This window comes from Rhinolophus hipposideros, assembly GCF_964194185.1.
Source record: "Rhinolophus hipposideros genome assembly, chromosome: 21".
In the NCBI taxonomy this organism is placed as follows: Eukaryota; Metazoa; Chordata; class Mammalia; order Chiroptera; family Rhinolophidae; genus Rhinolophus; species Rhinolophus hipposideros.
In genome coordinates, this window is record NC_138067.1 from 37796830 (window position 1) to 37823638 (window position 26809).

General features: G+C 52.5%; 2 protein-coding genes across 3 annotated transcripts; one reads left to right on the forward strand and one right to left on the reverse strand.

Annotated features, from left to right (window-relative positions):
- Nucleotides 1-3: 3 nt before the first annotated feature.
- On the reverse strand, nucleotides 4-16360 carry MAP4K1 (mitogen-activated protein kinase kinase kinase kinase 1). Of its 2 annotated transcripts, XM_081030852.1 has the most exons (32): nucleotides 16213-16360; nucleotides 15500-15566; nucleotides 15270-15327; nucleotides 15062-15152; nucleotides 14267-14331; nucleotides 12752-12807; nucleotides 12615-12662; nucleotides 12406-12448; nucleotides 12239-12311; nucleotides 11610-11741; nucleotides 11135-11197; nucleotides 10971-11052; nucleotides 10370-10486; nucleotides 10057-10135; nucleotides 9510-9568; nucleotides 9378-9421; nucleotides 9255-9299; nucleotides 8360-8402; nucleotides 7808-7970; nucleotides 7647-7729; nucleotides 7176-7260; nucleotides 6252-6328; nucleotides 6098-6158; nucleotides 5208-5316; nucleotides 5067-5125; nucleotides 4776-4879; nucleotides 4065-4239; nucleotides 3726-3788; nucleotides 3447-3536; nucleotides 3292-3362; nucleotides 2589-2644; nucleotides 4-176 (listed from the first exon to the last, which is right to left on the reverse strand). In XM_081030852.1, coding segments are annotated over exons 1-32 (2433 nt in total). In that variant the 5' UTR covers nucleotides 16215-16360; the 3' UTR covers nucleotides 4-106. The 2 variants fall into 2 exon arrangements, with proteins under 2 accessions (XP_080886978.1, XP_080886977.1); XM_081030851.1 differs by lacking the exon at nucleotides 16213-16360 and having other exon boundaries at nucleotides 15500-16060.
- A 454-nt stretch (nucleotides 16361-16814) lies between these two features.
- EIF3K (eukaryotic translation initiation factor 3 subunit K) lies at nucleotides 16815-25807 on the forward strand. Its single transcript, XM_081033202.1, has 8 exons — nucleotides 16815-16963; nucleotides 17803-17901; nucleotides 18812-18932; nucleotides 20476-20550; nucleotides 22738-22804; nucleotides 22910-22987; nucleotides 24459-24584; nucleotides 25737-25807. The coding sequence occupies exons 1-8, from the start codon at nucleotides 16905-16907 to the stop codon at nucleotides 25766-25768; spliced, it is 657 nt and encodes a 218-aa protein (XP_080889328.1). The 5' UTR covers nucleotides 16815-16904; the 3' UTR covers nucleotides 25769-25807.
- The last annotated feature ends 1002 nt before the right edge of the window (nucleotides 25808-26809 follow it).

Genomic DNA, 26809 nt, shown 5'->3' on the forward strand with positions numbered 1-26809 from the left:
ATATCAGAGGCTGAAGGCATGTTTATTGGGAAACAGGTATGTCATGAGCACTAACGTGTGTCCGTTGGGGAGGGTGCAGAGACTGGTTCTTAACACCCCCAGGGACTCATTCCTGGATGTAGAGGTTGCTGGGGGCAGTAGGATCATCTGCTGGGCGTGTCTCCACCACCACAGGCCTGGGAAAGGAAAAGAGAAATCAGTCCATTTGTTCATGCATTCATTCATTCATTTATTCATCCATTCATTCATAAAGGAGTTAATAGAGGCTGTGGGCAAAAGCAGTGAATGAGCAGAGAGGGTTCCTACTCTTGGGGAGCTCAATCTAGAGTGGGAGACCAATTACATGAGTGCAAAGAAGCATGGGGCACATAGCAGGGACACCCTAGCCCAAGGGATTAGGCAACATGCCCTTAAAGAATGGATGGTAGAGCCTGAAAAAGGCTCAGGAGGGAACTTGGTGAAATGGCAGGGAAGACTGTTCTGGGTAGAGAGAACAACCTTTGCAAGGCCTTGAGGTGGTAGAGAGCCTGGGGCTTGGCTACAGAAGTCATGGTCTTGTGGGATGTAACCAGAAATGGGTATTTATCTTGAAGCCACAGGAGGGTTTTAGATGGGGAGAGTGACAAATTCAGATTTGGAACTTAAAAGACCCCTTTGGCACGTCAGAAAGCCACGGGGGATTGTTGAAAGGTCTCTCACTGGCTAAACCTGGGAGTATATGTGCCTAAAAATAATAACAGTAATAGATTATAACCTATAGAATAAAATGGAAATCCATGAGACTGTGCTGAAAGATATATATATATATATATATATATATATATATATATATATATATATATGTATACATAAATTGTGGAGAAAGGACAGCTCTTCCCTACAGTAGAATGCCAACTAATAAATATAGAAGGAATGATACAAATAGAAAATCACCATTTAGTAACCATGCTAACAATAGATTCAGGCAAAAGTCACCAGTAGATGCTAAAACTAGTAGGTGAAAGACTGATTGAGAAACAGGATATTTAGTGTCAGAAAATCATCCAAAAAGATACAGTAGTTTTTCTCCTCACAATCTGCAATTTCACTCTCCAAGGTTTCAGTTACCCGTGGTCAACCACAGTCCAAAGATATTAAATGGAAAATTTCAGAAACAATCCATAACTTTTAAATTGCATGCCATTCTACGTAGCATGATGAAATCTTGTGCTGTCCTGCTCTGTCCTACCTGGGATGTAAATCACCCCTCTTTGTCCAGCATACCCACTCTGTATATGCTACCCTCCCATTAGTCACTTAGTAGCCTTCTCCACGATCAGATCAACTGTCTCAGAATCACAGGACTTGTGTGCATTGAACCCTTAGAGTAGCCTAACGTTGCATTACAGTGCCTGTATCATTCACCTCACTTCATCCCATCACATAGTCATTCTGTCATCTCACATCGTCACAAGAAGGGTGAGTACAGGACAATATGATATTTTGAGAGACCACATTCATGTAACTTACTATAGTATATTGTTATCATTGTTCTGTCATTACTGGTTATTGTTGTTACTCTCTTACTGTGCCTAATTTATAATTTAAACTTGATCAAAAGTATGTATGTATAGGAAAAAAACAGCATATATAGGGTTTGATACTATCTGTGGTTTCAGGACTGCGGGTCTTGAAACATATTCCCTGCAGATAAGGGGGGACTACTGTACTTATTAATACAAAGGAAAACAGTAACTTTCTAGTGGAGAAACCTAGCTGACTGCACCTTAACCAAATGATCAAAGGTAACATCACCAGTGATAAGACAAATGGACATGTGCCTCCTGATTGAATGCGCTGTGAAGGACACACCATGACCTCGGTGTTACTCTTGCCCAAAATGCTTAACCTGGAAACCTCAGACCCAATTCAGGGACATTCTGTAAAACAACTTTCCTACACTCTTCAAGAGTGTCAGGTCATGAAAAACAGTCCAAAGAACTGTTCCAGGCCAAAGCCTAAAGGAACATGAACCCATCGTCCTGGATTGTATCCTGGGCCAGAAAAAAAAAAGTGTTTTTTGGTTATAAAGAGTATCATTGGGACAACTGGTGAGACTTGAATGGGTGCATGGATTAGAAGGTAGTGATGGCTGCGTGTTATTTTCTTAATATTGACAGCTGCACTGTGGTTTGTCCTTCCTTGATTTAGTAAACATACACTGAAGAACCTAGGGGTAAAAGGATATCATGTCTGCAATTCACACCCACATAGTCAAAAAAATTATGTATGTATGAGAAAAATAAAGCAAATGTGGTTAAAAAGAAAGTTAACATCTAGGGAATCCGGGTGAAGGGGATACAGATTGTAAAATTTATTTTTGCAATTTCTCTGTGAGTTTAAAGTTATGTCAAAGTAAAAAGTTAAAAATGAAAACAGCCCCTTGGGTGCTGTGTGGGGAATGGACTATAGGGGTGGAAGCAGGGTGAGCAGGTAAAAGAATGTCCACGCCAAAGATAAGGTGTCTGGGGACAGCGCAGGAGGCCCTCTCCAGAACAGAAGTAGAAGCTCCCCTCCCAGGTCCCCTGTCCCCTTTCCCAAGTCTGTACCTGGGGGAGCCAAGCAGACGGAAGGTGAGCGTGGGGTCTCTCAGCTCCTGCAGCAGCTGGGGGAAAAGATGTGTGTGTCAGCATCTAGAAGACTCCTCCCTCTCCCTTAAAGAGAGCAGGGGGAGGTTTCTGAACGTTTATCCTCACGTCCAGAAATAATCATTCTTGCCAACACCACTAACCAAGCAAGTTAACCTCTCTGTGCCTCGTATTACTAACATATGAAATCATAGCACCTACCTAATAGGTGATCTTAAGATAAAATACAATACAAACATATAAGAGCAGAGTAGGACACATGGTAGTCTATGAGCTAAGCACCATTTTTCGTTCTGTTTTCCAGATGAGAAAACTAAGGCACAGGAAGATTAAGTCATTTGCCTAAAATCTCTCAGCTGGATTCCAACCCAGGCAGTCTAGTCCATGCTCTTAACCCACATGTCTCTATAGTAACCCCCATTTTATAGTTGGGAGACAGACTCGGAGAGAAGCAAAGTCCCTTGCACAAGGTCACACAATGGCCTGGGATAAACTATGGACCCAAGAGACCCTGGGGTAGAGAAGGGGACCTGTCTGAACTGAAACTGGGGGAAGCTTCTCCTCCCCGACTTCACACTCTGACTCAGTTCTCCCAGTCCATCTCGTGAATGAGATGACTGAGGTGGGAGGGGCGGGTTGTGGACCTTGGAACGGAGGAACATACCTGGTCAGAGCCTGGAGCCCACACCTGCACCCCATGCTTCCAGAAGGCCTGGAGCCGCCCACCGACCATAGCTAGGAGGAAAGCAGTGCCTGTTACTGTTCGGTATCACTTGCGCCTCCGCTCTGGACCCCCGGCCCTCCCATCCCTGCACGTACCCACGGCTTCCACCGCTTCAGTCATGGGGATCTCGGGAGTTCGAAGCCCACGGACTGGGGTTCCCTCCGGAGTCACCAGCTTCAGAGATCCTAGAAGGGGGAAGAGAGAGGGCTTACAGAGCGGGGCTTGGAAGGTTACCGAGGAATTGTAATAAATTCAGTGTGAGAAGCAAAGTAGAACGGGCAAACCTTGGAGGGGCTCAGCGTTTCTGGGAGTCACAGGGTCTGGGGGGCGGAGACCCAGGAACGTGAGGGAAAGACAGGGACAAGGGTCCTTACCGTCCATCAACACCATCACCTTGTCTTCCTCTACTTGGGTCACCTGTACTGGTCCCTTGTGCTCTGTTTGAGAGAAGGGGCTTCAAGAACAAATTCCTCCCGGTCCCTCCTTTCCGCTAAGTACCTTCTCCGTTCCCAAGCAAGTAGGCTAAACCCCGCCCACCTCAGCGGCCCCGCCCCGTTGTCGATCTCACCAATTGTTCATACCTGCCTTTCTCCCTGCCGCGCCCCATTATCAGGTTCAACCCCTTCCCAATTACGCCAGGCTAAGCACCGCCCAGCCCCCTAGACCCACCTATTCCAGCAGCCGCGCCCCCAGCGAGACCCTGCCCCACTCACGCGTGCTCATCTCGCCCAGCCAACAGGAGAGCGCGCCGAAGCGCACAGTGTGGAAGAGCACCGACTTCGCTGGCCGCCCGGGACTCACGCCGATGCACACGGCGGGCAGCTCGGAGCCTGGCCCGCTCAGCAGCGCGAACACTGGCAGAGGCGTGGGCAGCGGGAACAGCACTTGCTGCGGGCACACGGGGAGGGGCGCGCTCAGAGGCTTGGGGCGGGGCCTGCGAGCGTGGCCTTGGAAGAGTGGGCATGGGCTTCCCAAGTATTTTCTGGGCTTTTAGTCTTGGGAGGTGCCATCTAGAAATTTTAGGGGGTGAAGCCTCAGAGGGTGGTGCCGCCTTAGAAAGAGACCGGTGTGGCCTCAGAGTGGGCTTGGCTCCCGTTTGGGGACGTGCTCCCTGGTGACTGATAGGCAGGACCCCTCTGGGGGGCGTGGCCTCAAACGTAGCAAAGTCTCCTTAGAGACTCAAAAGACCTGAGTGGGTTCTCTTTAGATACGGGAGTGGGGGTTTGGGGTGGGGCATAGGGCCTGAAGAATAATTAGGCCAGGGGTGAGGGGCGGAGCTCAAGGATTGGGAAGACCTCAGAAGGTGGAGCGTCTAGCGCCGACAGCAAGTGGGAAGAACCTTGGGGGAGATTGGGGCGGGGCCTCGAGTGAAAGAGGGGTTTCTTGGAGCTCTCCACCGAAGTCAGCCTCAGCAGGCTCCCTACCCGGACCAGCAGGAACTTGTTCATGGGGTGGTACCACTGAAGCAGAACCACAGAGGTCTCCAATGCCCCGCACAGGAATGGGCCCCCGGAGCTCGCACCCTCCGCTGTGGGGATGGATAAGGATCCGTTAGAGTCAATCCTCTCTTCCCTTTCTCGCCCCCCAAAAGGTCACACATCTTTCCCCGGGCTCAGGACGCCCGGCCTTAACCCTGCAACCCTCTCGGGTGGATGCGGCCCAAGCCCCGCCGCTGGCTCAGCCCCTCTCTGCCCACCCAGGGGGTTCTCTCTCACCCACACAGCACGCCCGGCAGCCTTTTGTGTCCTGGATCTTGGTGGAGACCATGTTCTTCCTACAGAAGAAGGTAGGTGTGAATGGAAGGTAGGCAGAAAGGGGGGATTACAAGGGTCTGTGCTACCATTGGCGGCTGGTACCTTGCCAGTAGCCGGTGGGGACTTATGTGAGCGATGGGGCTTCCTGCTCTGGTCTCCTTCCGTTCCAGCAGGCCCAGAATGCTATGAGAATACAGGTGGGGGGTCTTTCCTGCAGTGTGTATATATGTAGGGGGAAGCAGGCAGTTATAGAACACTGGACACTCCCACGTTTCCCCCTTAGCTTCACTCAGCCCTATCACTTGGTCTGAAATTTTCAAGTCTCAAGCACTTTTCATTTATGCATGTTTCACTTAATATATTTTAAACACCCACTGTAGGTCAGGCACTGTGCTTGGCTCTGGTGAACAGTGGTGAGTAAAATAAATACATTCCCTACCCTTTGGTATTTGTAGCCACATGAGAAAGTACAGGCGTTTAACCAGTCAGATGAAGTTACACACATTACAAAATTTAAGAAGAACCCTATCTAGAAATTCTTTTAAAGTTTGTCATCACAGATGTAATATTAACTAGCTCATGAATCCCATTTGGCTTGGAGTTTTCCCATACATTAGAAATTCTTTTACACAAAATGTTTATAAAACGATACAAAATTTTAATCTATAACTTGCTCACTCTATCTTATTAAAGTGTGAGATAAGTTCTAATTGTCATCTGAACATCAAAGAAATTTAAAGACTGTGGAAATTCCCTCAAAACTGACTTGAGAGGTAGGGACTATTGTGAGCCCCATTTTATAGACCGGAAAACTGAGGCTCAGGGAGCAGAAGTCTCTTGTCCCAAGTTCCACAGTGAAAGAGTGGCTGTGATTTGAACCATGGGCTCTGCGAAGGGATCCTAAGTTTTTTTCAGCTGTGCCCATCTAACTCCCAACCTCCTGTCCCCTTAACTTCTGGCCCCCACCTCTCCCACCCACCCCACAGCCAGACCTGAGAGAGACATGAGGACATTGTTGATGGAGTACATCCAGGTAGTTCGGCTAGAAAAGAGCTGCAGAGAGTGGGGGAGACGGTTCCTGTAAGACCCCAGCAATCCCCAACTCCAGCCCCCCACCCTTAGTGCACCCTGGGTGCTGTCCCTCACCATCTCCAGGGTGGCCTCCTGATCATTCCGGTTCAAGATGAAAATGCCTTCCTCTGCCCCCAGAATCAGATGCTGGTCTGGGGAGGGGGCAGACATGAGGACGCTGGGACCTGCTTCATCTTGTGGGACCTCCTAGACCCCCACCTGTCTTACCTCAAACTTCTCTAACTCTCACCCCCACCTCAACACTCCCAGCCTCTGTTTCCCCAAATCTGAACCAAAACTCTGACCCAGTCCCTTAGCTGGTCTCATTCTCACCTACCTGTGACTTCCTACCTGCTGGTGGTTCTTCTATCTTTGACCTGCAAATCCAGACCCTCTGTGCCCTGAGTGCTGACCCAAACATTACACATGTGTCCTCAAATAGCCCTCTAAGTTCTATTCCTCTTTCTCCCTCCCCAGTTCTGGTCCCTAGAGGCTAATCCTTTCTCAACAATGACCTTCAAATTCAGACCCCCACTAAATACAGCTTTTTCTGTCCAGTGTGACCCTCCCCAAACTCTAGTCTGTGTCTTTAACATTTACCCCTCACTGATCTTGTCTCCACATCTTTGATCCCCAAACTCCATCCTTTTCTGCTACATTCTAATCCCTAAAATTCCTGACCCCCAAACGCTGATCCCAGCCTCTCTACTGTTAATCTACAACTGAGGTAACATGGTCCAACTGTCCCCATCTTGTACCCCAAACTCTGACCTTTCTGCTATATCTGATACTCTAATTTTCCTAGTTTTCTCTCTCAAACTCATCTTCCCTCTAACCATCTTTGACCCCTAAACCCCAACTGTAACTCCAGGCTGTGCCCCTGCCTCAGCTCTGCCATTCCCCACCCTGTAAAGACCTTCCCCAGTCCCTGCCTTTGCACCTTCCATTAAGATCCCTCCCCAGCTCCCCACGCTCTCCACGACCCTCCTGAATGCCCACCCTTGGTAGAGGGGTGTGTCCAGGCAGCTGTGCTGTGGATCCGGAGGGGGCAGCCGTTGAACAACTTTACAAGAAGGGCACATCCCTAGGCAGGCCATGAAGAGCAGAGCAGGAGAGCCAGCAAAAGGGAGGAAGAAACAGGAACGTGCAGTGGTTAAGACTCTGGAGCAGGAGTGCCAGGGTTCAAGTCCTGCCTGTGCCTCCTCAAAGGTTTATGATCTTGGCAAGCTACATATCCCTCTCTGCCTCAATTTCCCACTCTGTGAAATGGGAGATAATACCTATCTCTGACATATACCTCTATCTGTGAAGGTTTACAGCACATAGACATGAGAGCAGTATCTGGCAGGGAGGAACTGCTCCATAAATGTCACCTGTTATCATTAATAGTTTTCCCACTGCCACCCCCACCCCTACCGGGCGTCCACAGCCCCATCCAGAGGTGTGAGTTCTCAGCATAGCTGGCTTCACCTTTCTCTTCATCTTTTCCGTCTTGGGGGGCAACAGTGGGGGTTGGTCAGGCTCCCGGGGGGGTGGGTTCCAGAGTGAGGGTTCTGAAACAGGGTGGGGGGAAATCAGCCCCAAGGACCCCCCCACCTCTGCCCACCTCCCATCCCAGCCTGCCCCGTTACCTGAATGGGCAGTTAGGTGAGGGCTTCGGGTGACTGGGGGAGGCCCAAGATGGGGGGTGCGTGGAGGAGGCCCACTAGCACAACGGACTAGCACGCCAGGGCTCAACTGCCCGTCCTCCCCAGCCCCCCCGGGACCCTCGTCTGATGGACAACGGAACTTGGGCTTTGGAGACAGAGAAGGGTGGATAGTACATTAGATGATATCAGAGAGAGGTCACCCTGCCATCCCAACACTGCCTGCTTCAGAACTGACATTTGGTCTCCCCACAATGTCCTACCATGGCTCCAGCCTTCCCCTCTAATCACCCCACCATCAACATACTCCAGCAGTTAAAGGGTTAGAACTGGGTGCACCAGCTACTGACCAGTGTCCATCAAGCTAAATATTTTGAATTGGACCCCTAGGTTCAGGGAGGCCACTTCTGATCCCAATGTGCTCTCATCCCATCTCCCAGACTTCAAGGGACCCGGTGTCCCAGACTCCAGCCTTAAAGCGCCCAGCACTCCAGCACCCTGAACCCCCCGCCCTCCAGTTCTGGCTCAGGGCATTACCTTGGGGGGCAGCGGAGGAGGTGTGTCCTCTGCAGGGGTAGGGCTAAAAGACAAAGATGGATAAGCAGGTGGGGGTGTGGCAACAAGGACAGGGTGGTTCAGGGCTGGAGGTCTGAGCTCAGAAGGGTCAGGGGTGACTTGGTCTAGGCTGGAGCTGTGGACTAAAGGACAAATAATCATGATGACAATAGTACCAGCAGCTTTTAGAGATCAAGGGCTGAGAAGGCATCCAGTCTCTAAATTTTCATGGCCACCTAGTAACACAGATCATATGAGCTCCTAGGGGTTAGGTGCTCATGTGAGCCCATTACAGATACAATATGGGCCCTGAGGCCTGGGGGCTGACTGCTGGGGTTGAGGTTGGGGTCTAAGGTCAAAGATCGGGTATGGGGGAAATTCCCAGGGGCCAATGTTCAATCTGAGGTTGTGTGAGAAGATGAGGAAAGATGAAGGCCTATGCTTGAGGTCTGGGGTTTGGAGCAACATCTGGGAGGAGCTGGGGGCTGAGATGGGGTGGGGGGGTCCAGGGCTGAGCTGGATAGATGGGGAAAGAGCTCAGGCTGGAGGACATTCTGGAAGGAACTGGGATTGAGGCTAGGTGGAAGCTGAAGTTGGGAGTCAGGTGAAAGGTCATATAAGATGGAAGGAAGGTAGGGAGCTGGAATTGGGGTGGGCTTGGAGGTCAGGGGTCTGAGGTGAAAAAAAGTGAAGGGTGGAGGTTGGGTGGGGTTAGGGAACAGGGCTTGGGGAGGAAGGAGGAGTGAGATTGGGTCACGGGATGGGTGGTAGAAGGAAAGTAAAGGCTGGGTTGGGGTCAAGATGGAAGCAAGGTGAGGGGTGTAGGAAGGTGGCGTTGGGTGAGGAGCTGAGGAGCGGAGGGCCCGGCCACTCTTACATGTCCACGTCATCGTAGTCATCGTCAGACTCTGATAAGTTCCTCCTGAGGAGTGACAGGCATGAGCTCAGGCGGTTCCCACTTATCCCAACACCCTCCCCTCCCAGCCTAAGGACTGCTGACCTAGGACTGCTGCTCCTGATGTCTCCAGGGGGCTGTAAGCGAGCCTGTGGGATAGTAAAGCGTAAGCAGTGGCCTAGAAGAAGGGGAGGGCATCTGGGATGGGATGAGCGGGGGTGGGGAGTGGCATCTCACACTGTCAGTAGCGGGTCTGGTCTCTATTCCTCTGAGCTTCCTGAATTCCATGTGCCGTCCTGGAAGGGAGTGGGGTGGAGAGGTAATACAGTGAACTGGGGAGATGGATTGAGAAATAGAAAGTAAAATTGGGGACTTTGGAGTCGGGCTCTTAGGATTGGACCTGTCCCTGAAGGAGAGGGATCTTGATTTACAGATGTCTCAGGGTTTGGCATCGGGGAAGTGGGGGCTCAAAGTAGTGATAGAGTGTTCATTTTCAGGTTCCATTTGGGTATCAGGCGTCTGCCATATTTCTGAGGTCTCTTTGGGGTTAAGAGCAGTGATGACAAGTTTTACAGGGTCTATTTGCAGGTCAGAAAGGTGGGGTCTCTACAGTCACCTTGTACGTCGGGGTGATGAGGTTCTCTGGGGTATATCTGGGGTACCCCCAGATGGTAATGGGAGTCTCTGAAGGTCTGTTCGGAAGTGATGAGTGATTCAGGGGTGAAGAGGCTCTCTTGAATCTATTATTGGGCCAGGTGTCCCCAAGCTTGAGGACTCTACTCACGACAGCAGTCTGCATCTGGAATCCCCAGAGAGCTGGAGCGATGGGTGGATCTGATCCTCCGAGGGATGGCAGGGGGTGGCTGGGCAGAGTGACAGCTGCCTCAGGCCATGGCCTCCAGCAGTGCCACCACCCTGCGGGTGCAGCCTGGAGCCCTGGGCTCTCCCATAACCTCTGTGCCCCCAGCCCTGTGCCAAGTCTCCCATCCTCCTTCCCCTTTTTCCTTCCAGGAGAGGCAGCCGGAAGACGCTCCAGCAGGGGCACAGCTTGAGCAGGCCAGGAGGTTCCAGGGCTTTTGTCAGCCAGGGCCCCTCACCTCAGGCTCCTCATCTTCAATCTCGCCAACAGGGGCCCCCTTCCCTGGGTTCCTCAGTTTGTCAAGAAGATCTAGGATCAGGCCTCTATTTAGTCCTGGCTGGGACACCAGTTGATGCTGGGTGAGGAGAGGAGGGTGTCATCAGACAGAGGGCTGGTGTGGAGGGAGAGGTTGGGACAGGGGCTTGAGAACCTGGCTAGGGGAACAAAGGGAGAAGGCAGGGAACTCTGGGGAATTGTGACTGGGGAATTCTGAGGAGTTTGAAGGGATTAAAGAATTTAGTGATCCTGGTAGGGGGGCTTGGAGGATTCCAGAGGTGTCTTAGAGAGGACTGGGCTTCCTGAAATTCCAGAGTACACCAGGAATGGGTCTTGAGGCCCTTGGGAATTTGTGAGTGTTAACAACTCAGGGTATCTTGGGAAAGGGTCTGGGATACAAATTGGAGGGTCTTGGTGGGGGCGCTGGGGAATTCTCAGGGACCAGGGACTTTGAAAGGGCCATGGGGTTCTGTGGAACTAAACCATCAATGCTCTAGGGAGTCATGTGGCCCTGGGGAATTGTGGGGTGAGAATCAGGGGGGCTTCGGGGAGGGGAGTTTTACACTGAGCATCTTGGTGGCACCAGGTCGTTTCTTGGGGCTCTTGGTGAGGGTGACTTTGACAAAGTTGTGGAAGGCAGCCGACCTTAGGAGGAAGAAGGGACCAGAGACTGTGCCATCGGACAATCAACCCTGGCTCTGCCCTCCCTTGATTCACCTTCTCCTACCATTTGCCTTTCTCCTTTAGCCGAGGGGGCTGGTAGCCACTCTTGGTCATGAGGAAGAGAACTCTAGAAGAGTAAAGAGAGAACATGGCATTCAAATTCCCAATGAGGGCTTGAGGGGCCCCCAGTAGCTCTGAGGTCAGCAAGGAGCAAGTGAAGGACAGAATGAGAATGAGGCTTAGGTTTTAGGATGTACTGGGCCACCACTTCTAGGGGACACCTCTTATCACACTATAGAGCTATGGCAGTCCAGAGGGAGGCTCAAAATGGGGATCGCTGAGTTGGGGGTTCCTGGTGTGGAGGGCTGAAGAAAATGCTTTCTGGGTTGAGGGGATCCTTGGGGGGTCTCAGACTGGGTTTGGAGAAATGGGGGTTCTCCCATAGGAGGGTCTTGATGTGGGGAGGCAGGCTGGGGTGTGTTCAGGGTCAGGACTGGGCAGGGTCTCTGGGCTCTGGGGGACCTGCCACACTTGCCTACCTGAGAGGGTGCACATCAAAGAGCGGTGGCTGTAGCTCAGCTAGTTCGATGGCTGTGATGCCCAGGGACCAGATGTCACACAGTTCGTTGTATCCCCCTTTCAGAGCCACGGCCGCCACTTCTGGAGCCATCCTGGGGGCAGAGACCCTCAGAGAGCCAGGGGTGACACAAAGAGGAGGGGGAGGGGAGGCTCCTTGTTGTGGGGATTGGAGGGAGGAGAGAGACAAAGTAAGGAGAATGGATGGGGAGAGGGGAGATGAGGCATAGAGAGGCAGATGCAGAAAGAAACATAAAGATGGAGAGAAAGAGACAAAGAGAGAGACAGAGAGTGAGAGAGAGAGAGAACAGAGAGAGAGAGAGCTGCACACTGAGACAGAGAAAAAAGACAGAAATCGATAGATAGGGAGGGACAGACCAGGATACAAATCAACACAAACACTTAGAGAAACAGGTGGAAAGGGGACCAGAGAGACCTAAGTAAATGGAAAATTCAACAGAGAGACAAAGAGAAGACAGAATGTTAACAGAGCAAGGCAGATTCAGGGAGGAGCCAGAAGATTTCCAGAGATCAAGGTAGAAAAGCCCCTGCTCCCCACCGCACCCCTAGCTGCCCGCTGGGTACCCCTCACCAGTAGGGTGTCCCAATGAAAGAGAGGCGTCGAGCCAGCGTTGCCCCGATCTGGGCTGAGATACCAAAGTCAGCTGGAGGCAGAGAGAAAAGACAGAGTGACCTGGGGTCCCCTGTCCCCTCAGGCCCCCAGCCAGGCCCCTCTGCAAACTCCCCAGCCACACTCACCCAGTCTGACCTCTCCAGAGTCATTGATGAGGATGTTGGCTCCCTGGGGATGAGGGAGCCTTAGAGGCTGGCAGAGACCACCATTCCCAGCCCAACACTGCCTCTTGGTTCCCCGCCCCACAGCTCAACACCACCCTACACCTTCCAGATAACACTCCCATCTCCTGGGCCCCCCACCCACCACGGCCACCTTTCTGCCCCTAGACCACCTTGATGTCCCGGTGTATCTTCTTCTGTGAGTGGAGATAGGCCAGTCCCTGAGGAGGAGGGTGGGCATGGGGGCTATAAGAGCCTGGGGACTGGAGCAGGGCCGCGCCCCACCCAGGCCCACCAGGCCTCCACTCACCTGGAGCACTTCTCGGCAGACATAGCTAATCTGGAGCTCTGACAGGGGGCCTGTCACTGCAAAGATCACCCCAGGGCAGCATTGGCTGGGAACCAGGAATCCTGCCCCTGGGAGCCCTGGGTCCCCACCCACACCAGCAGAGAGGGTGCCACATGCAGAAGGGCATACAGGAAGGGACAAGTACATGGGGAGATGGAGGGGTGATCAATGAAAGAAAGAATCAGTAGGGAACCAGAGGCCAGAGGGAGACAGAAATTCATTCAGCAGACATTTACTGTGTATTTACTGAGTGCCACGCACTGTGGTAGGCACTGGATGAGAACGACAGATCCCTGCCCTCCTGAAGAGAACATTCCAGTGGGAGAAGCCAACAGTAAACCAGAAAAAGTAAAATATGCAGTACAGGAGATGCTCATACTAAGAAAAACAATGTAAGAGGATCACAGGAAACATATATGGGAAGGCGATGACATGTTACAAGGGCTGGTCAGTGAAGGCTCCTCTGTGTACAGAGTAAGTGATAGGATGAAGATGTGAGCAGTTCCACCCAGAGGAGGAACAAGATCCCGTGCAGAGGCTGGGAGGTGGGAGGGTGTCTGGTGGGCTTGGAAAGCAGCAAAGTGGGTGGACGCGGGGCAGGAGATGAGGTTGTTCATCTTGGGATGCAGTGGTGGTCAGACTCATGGGTCATGATGGGGGCTTTTTTTAGAGGGAAATGGAAGCCATAGGAGGGCTCTACACAGGGTGACGGGACTCTGCAAAATGAGAAAAGGCAGAGGTACACAGAGACAGACAGACAGAAGCAGGACCAGATCCAAACTGAGACAGAGAAAGGTGGTAAGAGACCAAAAAGTGGGAAGACAGACATTTTGAAAGAGAGATACAGAGGATGGAGAGGGAATGACAGAGAGAGGTGGTCAGAAAACAGGTCTGACTGTCGGGCTGTGTGAGTTACTTCCTCTCTGTGGGCCTCAGTTTCCCCCCTGAGGACTTCTTAATAAAATCATTCCTTTTCTGACATTTGAAGTGTTGGGCTGGAGGGACACAGGGAGATAGTCAAAGACAGAGAGGTAGGCATCAGAAACTGAGAGGCGATCAGAGGTCCACTCCACCTCCACCACCAAATTCTTCAAGAGCGTGAAAAGGTGGGCCAAGAGAGGATCAGCTATTCATTCACTCATTCAATGAAAATGTGGGCACCTACTATAGCCAAAAAATGCAGAAATACTCAAACACACGAATAGACAGTGAGAAAATGCAGACATAGAGGAAGATGGGGGTGGACAGAGGGGATGGTTGCATGCAAAAAGATTGGGCTGGACTGTCAGGTCCTAGAGGGCAGGGACCAGGGTCCACTCAGTCCCACAGTATCCCCAGCCAGACCCAGGCCCAGAGGAGGGGCTCACTGTGAGAAATACGGACCAGAAAAACAGTCTTAGGCGACACAAACACAGAGACAGGAGAGGTGGATTGAAGCAGCAGGAGCTGCCTGGATCCCCTTGCCCTTCCTCTCACCTTGGTAGATGTCCTGAAGAGAACCAGCCCCACAGAATTCCATGCAGATCCAGAGCTTCTGCAACCTACAAAAATGCAAGAATAGTAATAACAATAATAGTAATAAATTATTATTGATAGGACAGCCCCTGGCTCACTGTCTTGTTCTGAACTTTAATGTAACAGCTGCCATCTCTATCTCCCCTTGCCAGAGTGGGATGATCCCACTTCCAATTTATAGATGGGAAGTTGAGGCTCAGAGGAAATGTATGTTCAGGATCAACTGGGCTTGAACCCAGGTCTTTGGGCTCCTAATCCAGGGCATCCTCCACTGTACCATGATAACCTCGGAAACAGGGCAGAGATCTCACAACCTGTAGAGGTTCAGAGGGACACAGAGGCCCAAGGTGCCAGGTCTGGGGGACAGAGGTCATTATTGGGGTATCTGGGATATTAAATTGAGGGTCAAGGAATTTAGGGGTTCATATTGAAAGAGCAGAGAGGAAAACGGGGGGATCCGAAGGGCAGGATGATGAAAGATCAGTTGTAGGAAACTAAGTTTCAGATTGATTTGGTTACTATAAAGAGACCAGTTTTGGGGACCCATGATCAGAAATGGGAGTTCTGAATTGAGGGTTAGATTAGGGGGTGTTCTGTTCAGAAAAGTGGGAGTTTGGACTGGGGATCAAGTTAGGGATGCCCCAGTAAAAATGGGGGTCCAGGATTGGAGGTCGGGTTAGGGAGTACTCTGGTCAGGAATGGGAGTGCTGGGGTAGGGGCTGGGCTGGGTCCCAGGGCGGGTCTGAGGCTCATCACCAGAGATAACTCCCATGGTAGGCCACGATGTTGGCGTGCCGGCAAGTTTTCAAGATGAGGATTTCCTTCTGAAGTGTGGAAACATCGTCGTCTGTGAGGAGGGGCAGGAGAGAAAAGGCCACTGCAGGGAGGGAGTATGGGGACAATCCCAGTGTCCCAGGAGGCGGGGGTGGGGGGTGGGGAAGGAGCTCCTGGGTTCTCTCCTCACCAGGCTCCATCTTCACCATCTTCAGTGCCACCAGGTCCCCTTTCACCTTGTCTCGAGCCTTGTGAAGGGGAAGTTGGCAGTCAGACAGGCTCCATTCCCCTGAATTCCTCCTCAGCATCCTTGAGCCAACGCCAAGGGCTGGGACCCTCTCACATCCCCTTCCCTTCTTGGGCCTCACCCCAAAGGTCACTAGTTGGAGGGGGTCCTCCAAATGATGGGGGGGTCCTCACCTTGAAGACTTCCCCATAGGTGCCGCCACCCAGCCGCTGCAGCAGGTCATAGTGGTCCCGGGGATCCCTATTAAAGATGTCCGGGTCCACGAGGTCCATTCCTGGGGGCTGGAGCTGGGCCTGCGCCCAGGGGCCAGCAGGGCCTCAGGGTTCAAGTGCTGGCACCTCCCTCCCTCCCCACACGCCCTGCACCCGCCTTGCCTCCACCGGCTGTGGCCTCCCCCTTCCCCACTCTCGCTTCCTGCCCCAGCCCGGCTGCACAGCCGGCTCCACCCCCTGTCCCCTGGGCCCTGAGAGTCTTGAGGGGCAGCTTGCCTTGGGACCCAGGGGACCCCCCCACCTTCAGGGCCTGGGGCTGAATGTAAACCAGATGCAAACTATCTTAAGTGTGAGCTGGTGGGTGCCTCAGCACCCCCTCCCCCGTTCTGGGCGGTGGCTGAAAACCACAGATGAACCTCTGCTGAGTGCTGGAGGGTTTGGCCACAACCTAGAGATGGCAGGTTTGCACAGGGATAACCATGCAGTGTACATCACCGTTAACCTGTGGCACATACATGCACTTAGTGATACCCCCGTGCGGTGCACAGACCAGTCGACGTGCACATGCCTGGATACTTGTATACACACGTGTTATGTACCCAGAGCACGACACATGCCTGTGCATTCACGCCTGCCGTGTGCAGAATCTGTACCCACATAACAGGACAGCATACATGGGGCGCTTGCCTTCACCCACAAGACTGGAGTCTACAGGGACGGGGTGCAATCCTGCGGGATCCAAGAGCCCTTCACCCCCGCCCTTACGGGGCAGAGCACGACAGCTTTGCGGGCCTCCACCCCGGGAGTTAGGGTGGAGCGTGAGGACCAGTCTCCGGACTTGAAACTGCGGAGCTCAGAATGCTGCCTCAGGGGTTCAGGCCTGGGGGAAAGGGGCCCTCGCAGAGCACCTCCCTTGGGACTTGGCCACGGCTCCAAGGGAGCGCTCCTCCGTGCATCCCAACTCAGTTTCGTGGATTCACTGCCGCGCGTAACGCGACGTGCGCGCACGCGGTCCAAGACCCCTCTCCTTCCCGGAGAGCGCGAACCCAAGTCCGGGCCAGCAGGGAGCACAGCCGGGGAAAAACCGAGCCCCGCCCCCTCGCCCCGAGAAGGCGCCGGCGCACTCAACTTTTTTTCACGCTCTCGGGCCAGCTCGGGTGCAGCGTCTGCGCACGCGCCAATCGCGCCGGTTGGGAAGAAGTCACGTGGCAGCCGCCGCCGAAGCCTTCCCTTCCACCGCCCCTGGGGCTGGGGCGACAACAGTGACGTAGTTTCCGTTTCCGCTGCCTCTTCCTTTCCGGTCCTCCAGGCAGGTTCATCGGCAGGGACTTGGGCTCCAACCCGGGTGTGGGGCGCGACCACAGTCATGGCGATGTTTGAGCAGATGAGAGCGAACGTGGGCAAGTTGCTCAAGGGTATCGACAGGTCTGAGCCCGGTCGGAGGGAGCGCTGCTGGCCAAACGGGGTGGAAGAGGGTCTGGGGGCAGCAAGGGCGAGTCGGAATGCTGGGCTTGCGCTGCGGTGGGACTTCTCCGTCGTCCTGCAGGAGATGTTTAAGGAAACAGCATTGCAAAGACTTAGAGCCAGGAGATAGCCTTGCCTACCACTCCGCCTCCCCCTTTCATTGCCTTAAGGCCTCTCAGCTCCTCAGTGTCCTCTTTGTCTGCTCCTCGGCCTCTCCCTGTGCTTCATCTCGTCCTTCTTTCCCCCTCCCCATGTCATTCATCCAACATATGTTCACTAAAATCTACTGTCAGTGCTGGGCAACGCTGGGGATCAGAGATGACCACGACAGCGGTAGGCCGAGCGTTCATGGAGTTCCCCGTCCAGAGTCCAGACAAACTGACAATAGACAGCGATGGTTGGGAGCAGGCAGGGCTGTGACGGGGGGGCAGCTAGGAAGGAGAGGATGGGGCCAGACGAGGGTGGGGGCCTGGGGAGGGGAGGAAGGGGTGGCTGGTGAAGATGTCCAGGCGGCCAGGCATACAGGCTGCCATGACTGAGTGGGGTCTGCGGAGGCGTCCTAGGCGTCCGACCCAGGGCTGTGACGGAGCTCAGAGCTTAGGCTCAGGTCTGGGATGTGGATACATTTTATTAGAGTTCCTAGAGCTGATTCAAGACTTAGGTAGAGCAAGTGGCCGGTGCCATATTTAAAACGAAGGGGGGGAGGAGCAGGTTACTGTGCCCTACCCCCCCCCCCCCAATACAGTGACTGGCTTCATCTCCTGTCTCCTCTCTGCTCACCCCTCTTGACTCTCCTCTAGGTACAATCCTGAGAACCTGGCCACCCTGGAACGCTATGTGGAGACACAGGCCAAGGAGAATGCCTATGATCTGGAAGCCAACCTGGCTGTTCTGAAGCTGTGAGTGTTTGCCTCCACGCCCACCCCCATGCCAGGGGCTAGCAGGGTACGACTCCCAACACACATGTACACCCCGATCAGCGTAGCTCAGGTTTGCCTGCTCTGATACAAGTGTAGTCCAACTCTCCTGCTTCTGGCGTCTTCCCCTCAGCTCTGCGCCTGTGAGATCCACCCATTTTCCATGTGGCAACAGTGTGTTTGTCATTGCTGTATAGTGTTCCACTGTGTGACTGTGTCCTAACTATCGGTTCTGTTGATGGATGTTTGGGTTCTTCCCTCTCAGTACTTAATTCACACACTACTCACTGTGTAATTTGTACAGATTCATAGCCTCTGTTTTGGTCTCTGTAAAATGGTGGTAACAACGCTTGTATTTGTGGGGTTGTGTAGAATGTTACTGATGATAACTGCTGCGTAGTGAGTGCTCACCATGTAGCTGCTGTGCTCTAAGCTTTGCATATATTAATTCACATAGATGTTGTATTGGGAAGGTAGGTGTGGTTGTTACTGTCCCTTTTTGCAAGGGAGGAAACTGACGTATAGAGAATTTAAAATAAGTAGTTCACAGTCACTCAGCCAGGAAGTTTAAACCCAGGCAGTCTGGCTCCAGAGCCTTAACCACTACTCCTGGCCGCTACTTGTATACTCATTTGTTTGTGAGTCACTTAACAGTGTCTGCCTCACCGGGTGGTTGTAAGGACTAACTGTCCCCGTGTACAAAGCAGGAAAATAGGGTCGGATCAGAGAGGTGAAGGTCACTTAACCAGAGAGTGCTGTACTTGGGATTGGAGCCCAGACATGTCCAGCTCCCGGGATCTGGGCCAAAGCAGTGCACATAGCCTGCCTGGCACCTGGCGAGGCTCTGGGACATGGAGATACCACTCCTGCTATGTCTTGTTTCCCTTCTCAGGTACCAGTTCAACCCAGCGTTCTTTCAGACCACAGTTACCGCCCAGATCCTGCTAAAGGCCCTCACCAACCTGCCCCACACCGACTTCACACTGTGCAAGTGCATGATCGACCAGGCACATGTATCCTTCCAGCTCCCCGGCCTGGGTGTATGCGGGGTGGGGGGGATGGGGCAAGGGAGGTGAACTCCTAGGGAAGGCGTCTGCGAGTTCAGCCACAAACACTGAGTACCTACCTGCTCTTGGTGTGGCCTGGTGCTGGACTCCCAACCTGTCCTGTGGTACCTGAAACAGCCCCACCCTTACAGAGTTCACAGTCGAATGGGGGAGACAGGTCCCTTGTCACTGACAGCCTGGAGTCAGGGCTTGGAGATACGGGGGCCAGAGGGGGCCCTTGCCTGGATGTTAGGGAACACTTCCTGGAGGAGGGGCCATCTGAAAGATGAGTTGTTAAGTGAAACGCTAGAGAAGGGTGATCCAGGCCGAAAGAACAGTATGTCGGGAGGCCTGGAGGAAAAGAAGAGCTCAGTGCTCTTTTAGAGGCCACAGAAGAAGTTCAGCATAAGCCATGTCACAGATTTCAAAGTGGAATTTGATCAGACTCAGAAAGGGCACTGGGGAGCCAGAGAAGGCTTTAAAGCTGTAGAGTCGTGGAGGTACTTAGGCTTTAGGAAGATTCCCATGAGGGTTCCTAGCTGAGTAAAGACAACCAGGCAAGAGGCAGGCGGGGCTGGGGGCTGGGCACCAGGCAGGAACCATGAAGAGATGGATTGTCAATTAAACTTCATTTTATGTAGCTTCAGTGCCTATTTGACACAGTGCTGGCCTTTAATGAAAAAAATCAGTGAATTGATTCCCACCCCCCTCCCCTGTGCCAACTGCTTTTTTTTTTTTTTTTGGTGGCTGACCAAAAAATAGCAAAATCCTCCATAGCTTAACACTTGGCCAGGTGAGCCTCCAGCCTTTTTTTAATCACTTGAGAAACTTGGCAGAGACCTCTATGCTGGGCCCTATGCTTGTAGAGCTCACAGTCCCAAGGGTGTCGCACACACCTGCCCATTAGTGGCTAAGCTGAGAAACGGCCGCTTACTCACTGAGCCTGCTCTGCCAGGTGTGTCCATGCCATGCGAGTGCCTGCCTTCTGAGAGATTGTCCCCCTTTCCCAGGGGTCTCTTCTGGTGGCTTTAAAAAAAAATAGGCATATGATATGCTGTTAAAAGTACAAAGTGTACAGTGAAAAAAACAAGGCTTCCTCCTTCTCATATCCCAGAGCCACCCTGCTCCCCTCCCAGGAGGCAACAGTTGTTTACAACTCTTGGGGACCTTTCCACAGATATCCTTAGACACCTAGGTACAGCTGTGTGTGTTTATATACACACATGGCCCCCACCCAAATGGTAGGCTGTTATGCACGTCGTTTTGTGTCTTGCTTTTTTCATATTACAGTGTGTCTTGTCACATTCTCCATATCAGTTCTATATGAGTTGGCTCAATCTCTGTGGGTGGGCCATTATTGATCTAACTGTCCCCATCATTGGATTGTTAGGTTGTCTCTCACCTTTTGCCATTACAACTCATGCTGCAGGGAATAGAAAGTGGTGGAAGGGGAGGTCTGGTCTAGGACTCTGCTTCCACAGTCATCTGCCCTTAGCTCTTCCTCCTCCAGCAAGAAGAACGACCAATCCGACAGATTTTGTACCTCGGAGACCTGCTGGAGACCTGCCACTTCCAGGCCTTCTGGGTAACTTCCCTTGGGTCCCTGGGCAGGCTAGGTGACTGAGCCACATGGAGCAGACTGCTAAAAGTCAGGACCGAACACATTGATTGGCTGCCTGGCCAGGGGACCGGCTGTCCCTGTGTTCCTAGCTCTTTGCCATCAGTGGCAATGGGTCCCGTGCTCAGCACTTTGCGAATGTGAGCTCATGGAATCATCATCCTCACACACAGCCAGGACTCGTAGGTCGTCTGCCCACAGGGCTCAGGCTGACACACGCTCCCTTCCAGCAAAATCCTCCAGCGCCTGAACACTTTCCTTTTCTTGCTCTAACTGGAGACTGGTCCTCCACTTCTGCAGCTTCCCAAGTGAGAGCCACTGCCTTAGACTTGTCTTCAGCAATAACTGTCCCTTCTTCTGGCTGTGAATGTCAAATGTTTCCACCCTCTGACCACTTCCTCCTAGTTTCCCAGTGCACCCCGTGAGGTCTGCAGCTCGACATTCCTCTGTTCTGCTTCCTCCTTTAGCATAAGTTGCGTGTCCCCCCACCACACACACACACACACACACACACACACACACACTCACTCACTCACACTCTGTATCTGAGAAGATCAGTGAAGCTGGAGGAAAGACCATCCAGAGCCCATGACAACCATGGTCCTCGGCCCCTCCTGGCTTTCCTCTCTTGTTTATTCTGTCCCCGCTCCCCTGGCCAGCTTTTCACACCTTCGCCCCTGCCCCCTTCCTTCTCACCTCAGCTTATGGTCTGGCTTCTTGTTTTGTGGGAAAATAGAACAGCCAAAGCAGAACTCGCACATGTCCCTGCTTCAGCCCTGACCCCCATCACAGCTGACCAAGCACTTATCTGTTCTAGTGGGTGCGTGGTCCCTCCTCCCATCTCAGGCACCCCTTCTCTGCTGCACTGACCCCTTTGCTCACACCCACTCAGTGGCGTCGCAACAGCTTTTCTCCCTATTGCCTTGTAACAACAAATGTGGTCTTCCTGGATTATTTCTGTCACCACAGAATATGTGTACCCTGGAGTTAGTTCTAGCCTAAAAAGGAGAGCTCTCCCTGAGTTCCACATTCCCACCAGCTCTGCCTCCTGCCTCTTTTCTCTGCTCCCCTTTACAGCCATGCTCCTGGTCAGGGGACCCACTGTCCCCGTTTCCCCAGGTCTTGCCTGGTTTTAAAACTGGAAGTATCATGTGCCAGGAAACCCCTCAGTCTCAGGCAAGTCGGGACTGCGGGTCACCTTGCTCCTGGACAGGCTGCCTGTACTCACTGCCCCCTGCTCCCTTGAAGTCCCTCCACTCGGGTTTTTGTGACCCACCCTCTGCCCCGCCTCCCCCTTGTGCCCAGCGCAAACACTCCATGAAACTGCTCCTGTTGACATCAACAGTGACTTCCCCGTTGCTAGATCCAGTGGGCTGCTCTCGGGCCCCATCTTCTCTGTCCTGCCACCTTCTGATAGGTGGTCGTCCACTCCTCCCTCAGACCCTCCATCACTTAGCTTCCAGAACTCCTCTCCTGGCTTTCCTTCCACCTCAGTGGCTGCTCCTTCTCATTGTCCTGGTGGCGTCTTCATCTCCCTCACTAATGTTAGAGGGAGCCCTTGCTGAGAGGATGACATTTGAGCAGAAACCTGAAGGAGGTGAGGGTGCTAGCCGTGGGCGAGGAGAGTTCCAGACACAAGCAGCCAGCGCAAAGGCCCTGAGGTGGGCGGCTGCCTGGTGTGATGGTGGAACAACGAGGAGGCCCCTGTGCTGGAGTGAGGGGGTGAGTGGGAGGAGGTGAGGGCACAGAGGTAACGGATGGATCCTGAGGGGCCTCATGGGCCACGGTAGGACATGGTAGGCCTTTTCTCTGGGTGAGACAGGAGCAAAGGGGATGGTTGAGTGCAGTTAACTAATCTGTATCTGTCCCCTCTCTTGGGACTGGGACCTGTCTTCCAGATTCAAACCTCAGCTCTTTTCTGGGGCACATCACGTAGCTGTTCTGAGCCTGGGTTTCTTCATCTCTAAAATGGGCATGACAACATAACTTACATCATAGGGTAGCATACAGAAGAATGGCTGTGGGAGGAATGTTCAAGCGTTAGCTTCTGTTAATATCAGCATTCTTTTTTTTTTTTTAATTAAATTTATTGGGGTGACAATATCAGCATTCTTGATATTATTAACATTGTCAACACTGTCATTCCTTTCACAGCAAGCCCTGGATGAAAACATGGACCTCTTGGAAGGTATAACTGGCTTTGAAGATTCTGTCCGGAAATGTAAGTCCGTCTCTGAGCCCGGGCTCCCCAGTGGGGGAGGGGTGGAGAACGGCAGGAGGCTCCTGGGAAGCGGCTCTTTACCCTCTTTGTCCCTGATCTCCGCAGTCATCTGCCACGTCGTGGGCATCACTTACCAGCACATTGATCGCTGGCTGCTGGCCGAGATGCTCGGGGACCTGACGGGTAAGGCTCTCTCGGGGTACCCAGTGCCGGTCTCGGAGGTTGGGGGTGGTTAGGGCAGTGGGCCTTAGCCAGCTCCTCTGGTGAACCTCACTGTTCACCTGGTCCCAGCCGAGGGAGGAAACAAGGGATCAGTATAAGACATGTCCTTCCTTGGGGGCAATCTATGACATTCATTCACTTATTCTATATAAATTACTGAGTGTGTACTCTGTGCCAGATACTGTTCTAGGCCCTGGGGACATGGCATTGCGCAAAACAGAATGGCTCAGATTTGTTCTCATGGAGGTAGCATCACAGATGACAGATTAAGATGATGTCCATGTCCAGTGGCGATTCGTGCAAAGCAGCGGCGTATAGAGCTGGGCAGGGTATGAGGCGGGCAGCCTGAGGGCAGAGCCAACGTGAGGATCCTCAGGCAGGAGACGGCCTGGCCCCTGTCGCGTTCGCCCAGAGGCTGGAGCAGGGCGTGTGGGCTGGGGGGAGGGTGGCGGATCTCCAGATACAGCAAAGCTGCTGAGGACTTCCTCTTGAGTGACGTGGAGCCATGGAAGGGTTCTGAGCAGGGGTTTTACCAGAGCCCTCCAAAAAGAAAAAAAATGTCTATTTGCTTATTTTTGCAAAAAGAAACACAGAAAGGAATATTTTTAAAAACATAAGGAAAATGGAGCAGAGGTGGGGGGTGATGAGAACAGGAAGGTGGGTTGGGGGTGAGATTTCTCTGCATACCTTAGATAGTTTTGCCTTTTGATCCGGGTAGTTTTTTGGGGGTGTTTTTGTTTTGTTTGTTTGTTGAGTGGAAGCTAACTTTTGGACACTTTGTGTCAGGCACTATACTAAGTGTTTTACATCAGATGTTTTACATTGTTAAAAGTGAAATTAAGTAAAAAGGGGTTGGAGGAACCCTTAGAATTGAATATGAAAAAAAAGCAGATGACTTTGTATCAAATAGTTACACAGAAAAGAATTCCTTCAAGTAACAGTACACCCTCTGGCCCTACGCCTTTGGTGGCATATTTTCTAAGGGCAAAAAAGAACTGCAAAGAAATTCTCAAACCTGTCATAGGCTTATTGTTAGTGGTAATGAGGACATCATGATTTTGAAACCATTTCATGGAGGTCGTGGGAGAAAGCAGATAAGTAAATACACTGCTGCTATTAGGAACCAAGATTTGTACTGGGAGAGAAAAGGGGTAGATAGAATAAAAGAAGCTAAGACAAAAGCCCTGTCTGTGATGGTAAGGATGAGAAGGCCAAAAGTCTCCCCCTGGTGGCCATTTGGAGAATGAAACTAGCAGTGCAGGCTGTCACAGGGAGACCTACAATCTGGCTGCTGCTACTGTCCAGACAGAAGATAACTGCTGGCTTCTGAAGCAGCGGGGCACAGAGGGCGCCCTGGCCTTTGGCTTCCAGGCTCCCTGGTACTGTGGGATCAGGGTGACCGAAGTCCCTGTGCTGCCTGTGTCTCCTGCAGACAGCCAGCTAAAGGTGTGGATGAGCAAGTACGGCTGGAGCGCTGATGAGTCAGGCCAGATCTTCATCTGTAGCCAGGAAGAGAGCATTAAGCCCAAGAACATCGTGGAGAAGATCGACTTTGACAGTGAGTGGTGGCCCAAGGCCTTAGGCTGTGGGGCAAGGGGGAGCCGTTCCACAGAGACCAGGGCTGGGGCCCCCCAGGACCATGGTAGATATGTTCTGGTTAGGGCTAGGAAATTTGCACCTCCCAGACTCCACCGACCTCTCCTGCCACAGGGCTGCCGCCAGGGAGGAATAGTGGGGGTGCTGGATGTCTTCCCCTGTCACCCTGTGTCCTGCCGTGCAGCGCTCAGTTAGACTTCTTGGGGTCTGAGGGGGCCTTGCGGGGTGTCCCCACACCCTTAGCAGTCCCAGGAGCTCTGTCCCATTGTCTCCTTTATCCTTGGGGTTCCTGAGCCTCAGCCCTGCCATCTGCTAAAATGCAGAAGAACGCCAGAAAGTGCACACTGTGGAGTTGGGTTAGCCGGTTGGGGATCCGGGTTCTCTGCTGTGTAGCTGTGTGACTTTGGGCCAGTGGTTTTACTGCTCTGTGCCTCCGTTTTCTCATTTAAAAAGTGGGGCAGACAGCACCAGTAATTATGACAAACACTAGATCTTTACATTTAAGTCATTTGATCCTCACGTCACCCTGCAAGGTAGGTGCCATTAAAGATACTTGTTGGTACAGCACAGCTTCTCAGTACAAACCAGTTCATTGGGTGCTTAATTGAGGAACGAGATTGAGTGGGCAGTCGTCTCCATACTTGGGGACTGTGAACCTCACTCTAAATGAGATGTGCCCATTGTGTTGGGGTTCTGTGTGAGAGTTCACTGGGGCAAAGGGTTCTTCACCGAGGAGATACAAGGCTAGCATTCTTGTGTCTTGCAAATAGTACGTGTTGTTTGTTAACGATAGAAATGACTACCTCTCAGCGTAATGCCAGGCATTGTTCTGAGCCTGGCATTTAATCCTAGGATCCTATAGGTTAGATGTTTCATACACATGGGGAAACTGATCCTGCCTGGTACGTGGCAGAGCTGATATTTGAACCTAGGCCTCCTTGCTACAGAGTTCAGGCTTTTAACTACTTCTCCAAATTGCCTTTGTGATGGTGACTAGGGTCCAGGAGGGGGCTGTTACCGGCCTCTAAAGATTGTGGGTGCTGTCGTTGGGGGCTGGAGGTTCATCTCCCATTCTTCCCACAGTGATTCTGGTCCCCCCTTCTCTTCTCAACAGGTGTGTCCAGCATCATGGCCTCCTCCCAGTAACTTTGCAGGCGTTTAATAAAGCTTTGTTGACTTCTTAGCCTTGCTGTCTCCTCTTCTTTGACTTCCTGTCTCTGCCCCTCACCCACCAGAGGGAGCCCAGGAGCAGCCCTCTGCTGGCCCTAGTGCTGGGGCCCCCAAGAGCAGGGCTTCCACCTCCTTTCTTTTCTTGGACTTTCTCCCCTGCTGCCCTGCTGGGCCTCAGCAGTGGACCTTCCATTCTCACCTTCTGGACCTTCCGTTCTCACCTACTTGACCTGTCCCATCACCAGTGCAGGGCAGGCGTTTGGTGGTGAGTCAGCAAGGAGGAGAGTGTGACTGGGACAGGAGCCCAGCCCTGCAGCAGGCTCTAGCTTGGGCCCTTCTGCCCTTGTGGAAACGTAGCTGAACAGGAGCAGCCTCTGGGTTCCTGGTGAAGGGAGGCACACCTTTGCCCCTGGGCCTCACGGATCAAGCACTAATGGCCCAGGGCAGTGACTGTAGGGGGAGGGGGTAGGATTCTGGCTGCTTCCACTCCTGGCTGCTGCTCAACTTCTGTTCCTCAGTTTCCTTAGAAGGGGAGAATGGTGTATTCTTGCCAGAGGTGGGAGGATTTCATGAGCTCTTGCCAGTAAAGATCTCTGACCAGGTCCCAGCCTGTTTTTGGCGCTTAGAAAACACGAGCCATTGTTAATGTCAGGCTCAGTCTGTCTGCAAGGTTGCGTACTAGTCCCTAGCACTGTTCTGTTTGAAGAGAATACAAGAAAATTTGTATTTTCAACCAGGACTTGCTTCCCCAGCCCCAGCCCCAACCCCAGCCTATGCCTGCTAGGAAGGCCGAGCTCATGTCCCTTGATCCTTAGCTGGGTTGGTTCTGTGCCATTTTGCACATGAGGTATTTATTCCAAGCATTCTGGCAGATGGACCTTGGACACGGTCTTCCCCTCTATGCCTGTTATCTGCAGGAAGGGGGTGGGGACAACAGTGACTGCCGTGGGGTAAAATGGAGGAAATGAAATACCATGATAGGTGCACAGCGATTGGTGTGGACCCGCAGCTGCCCCT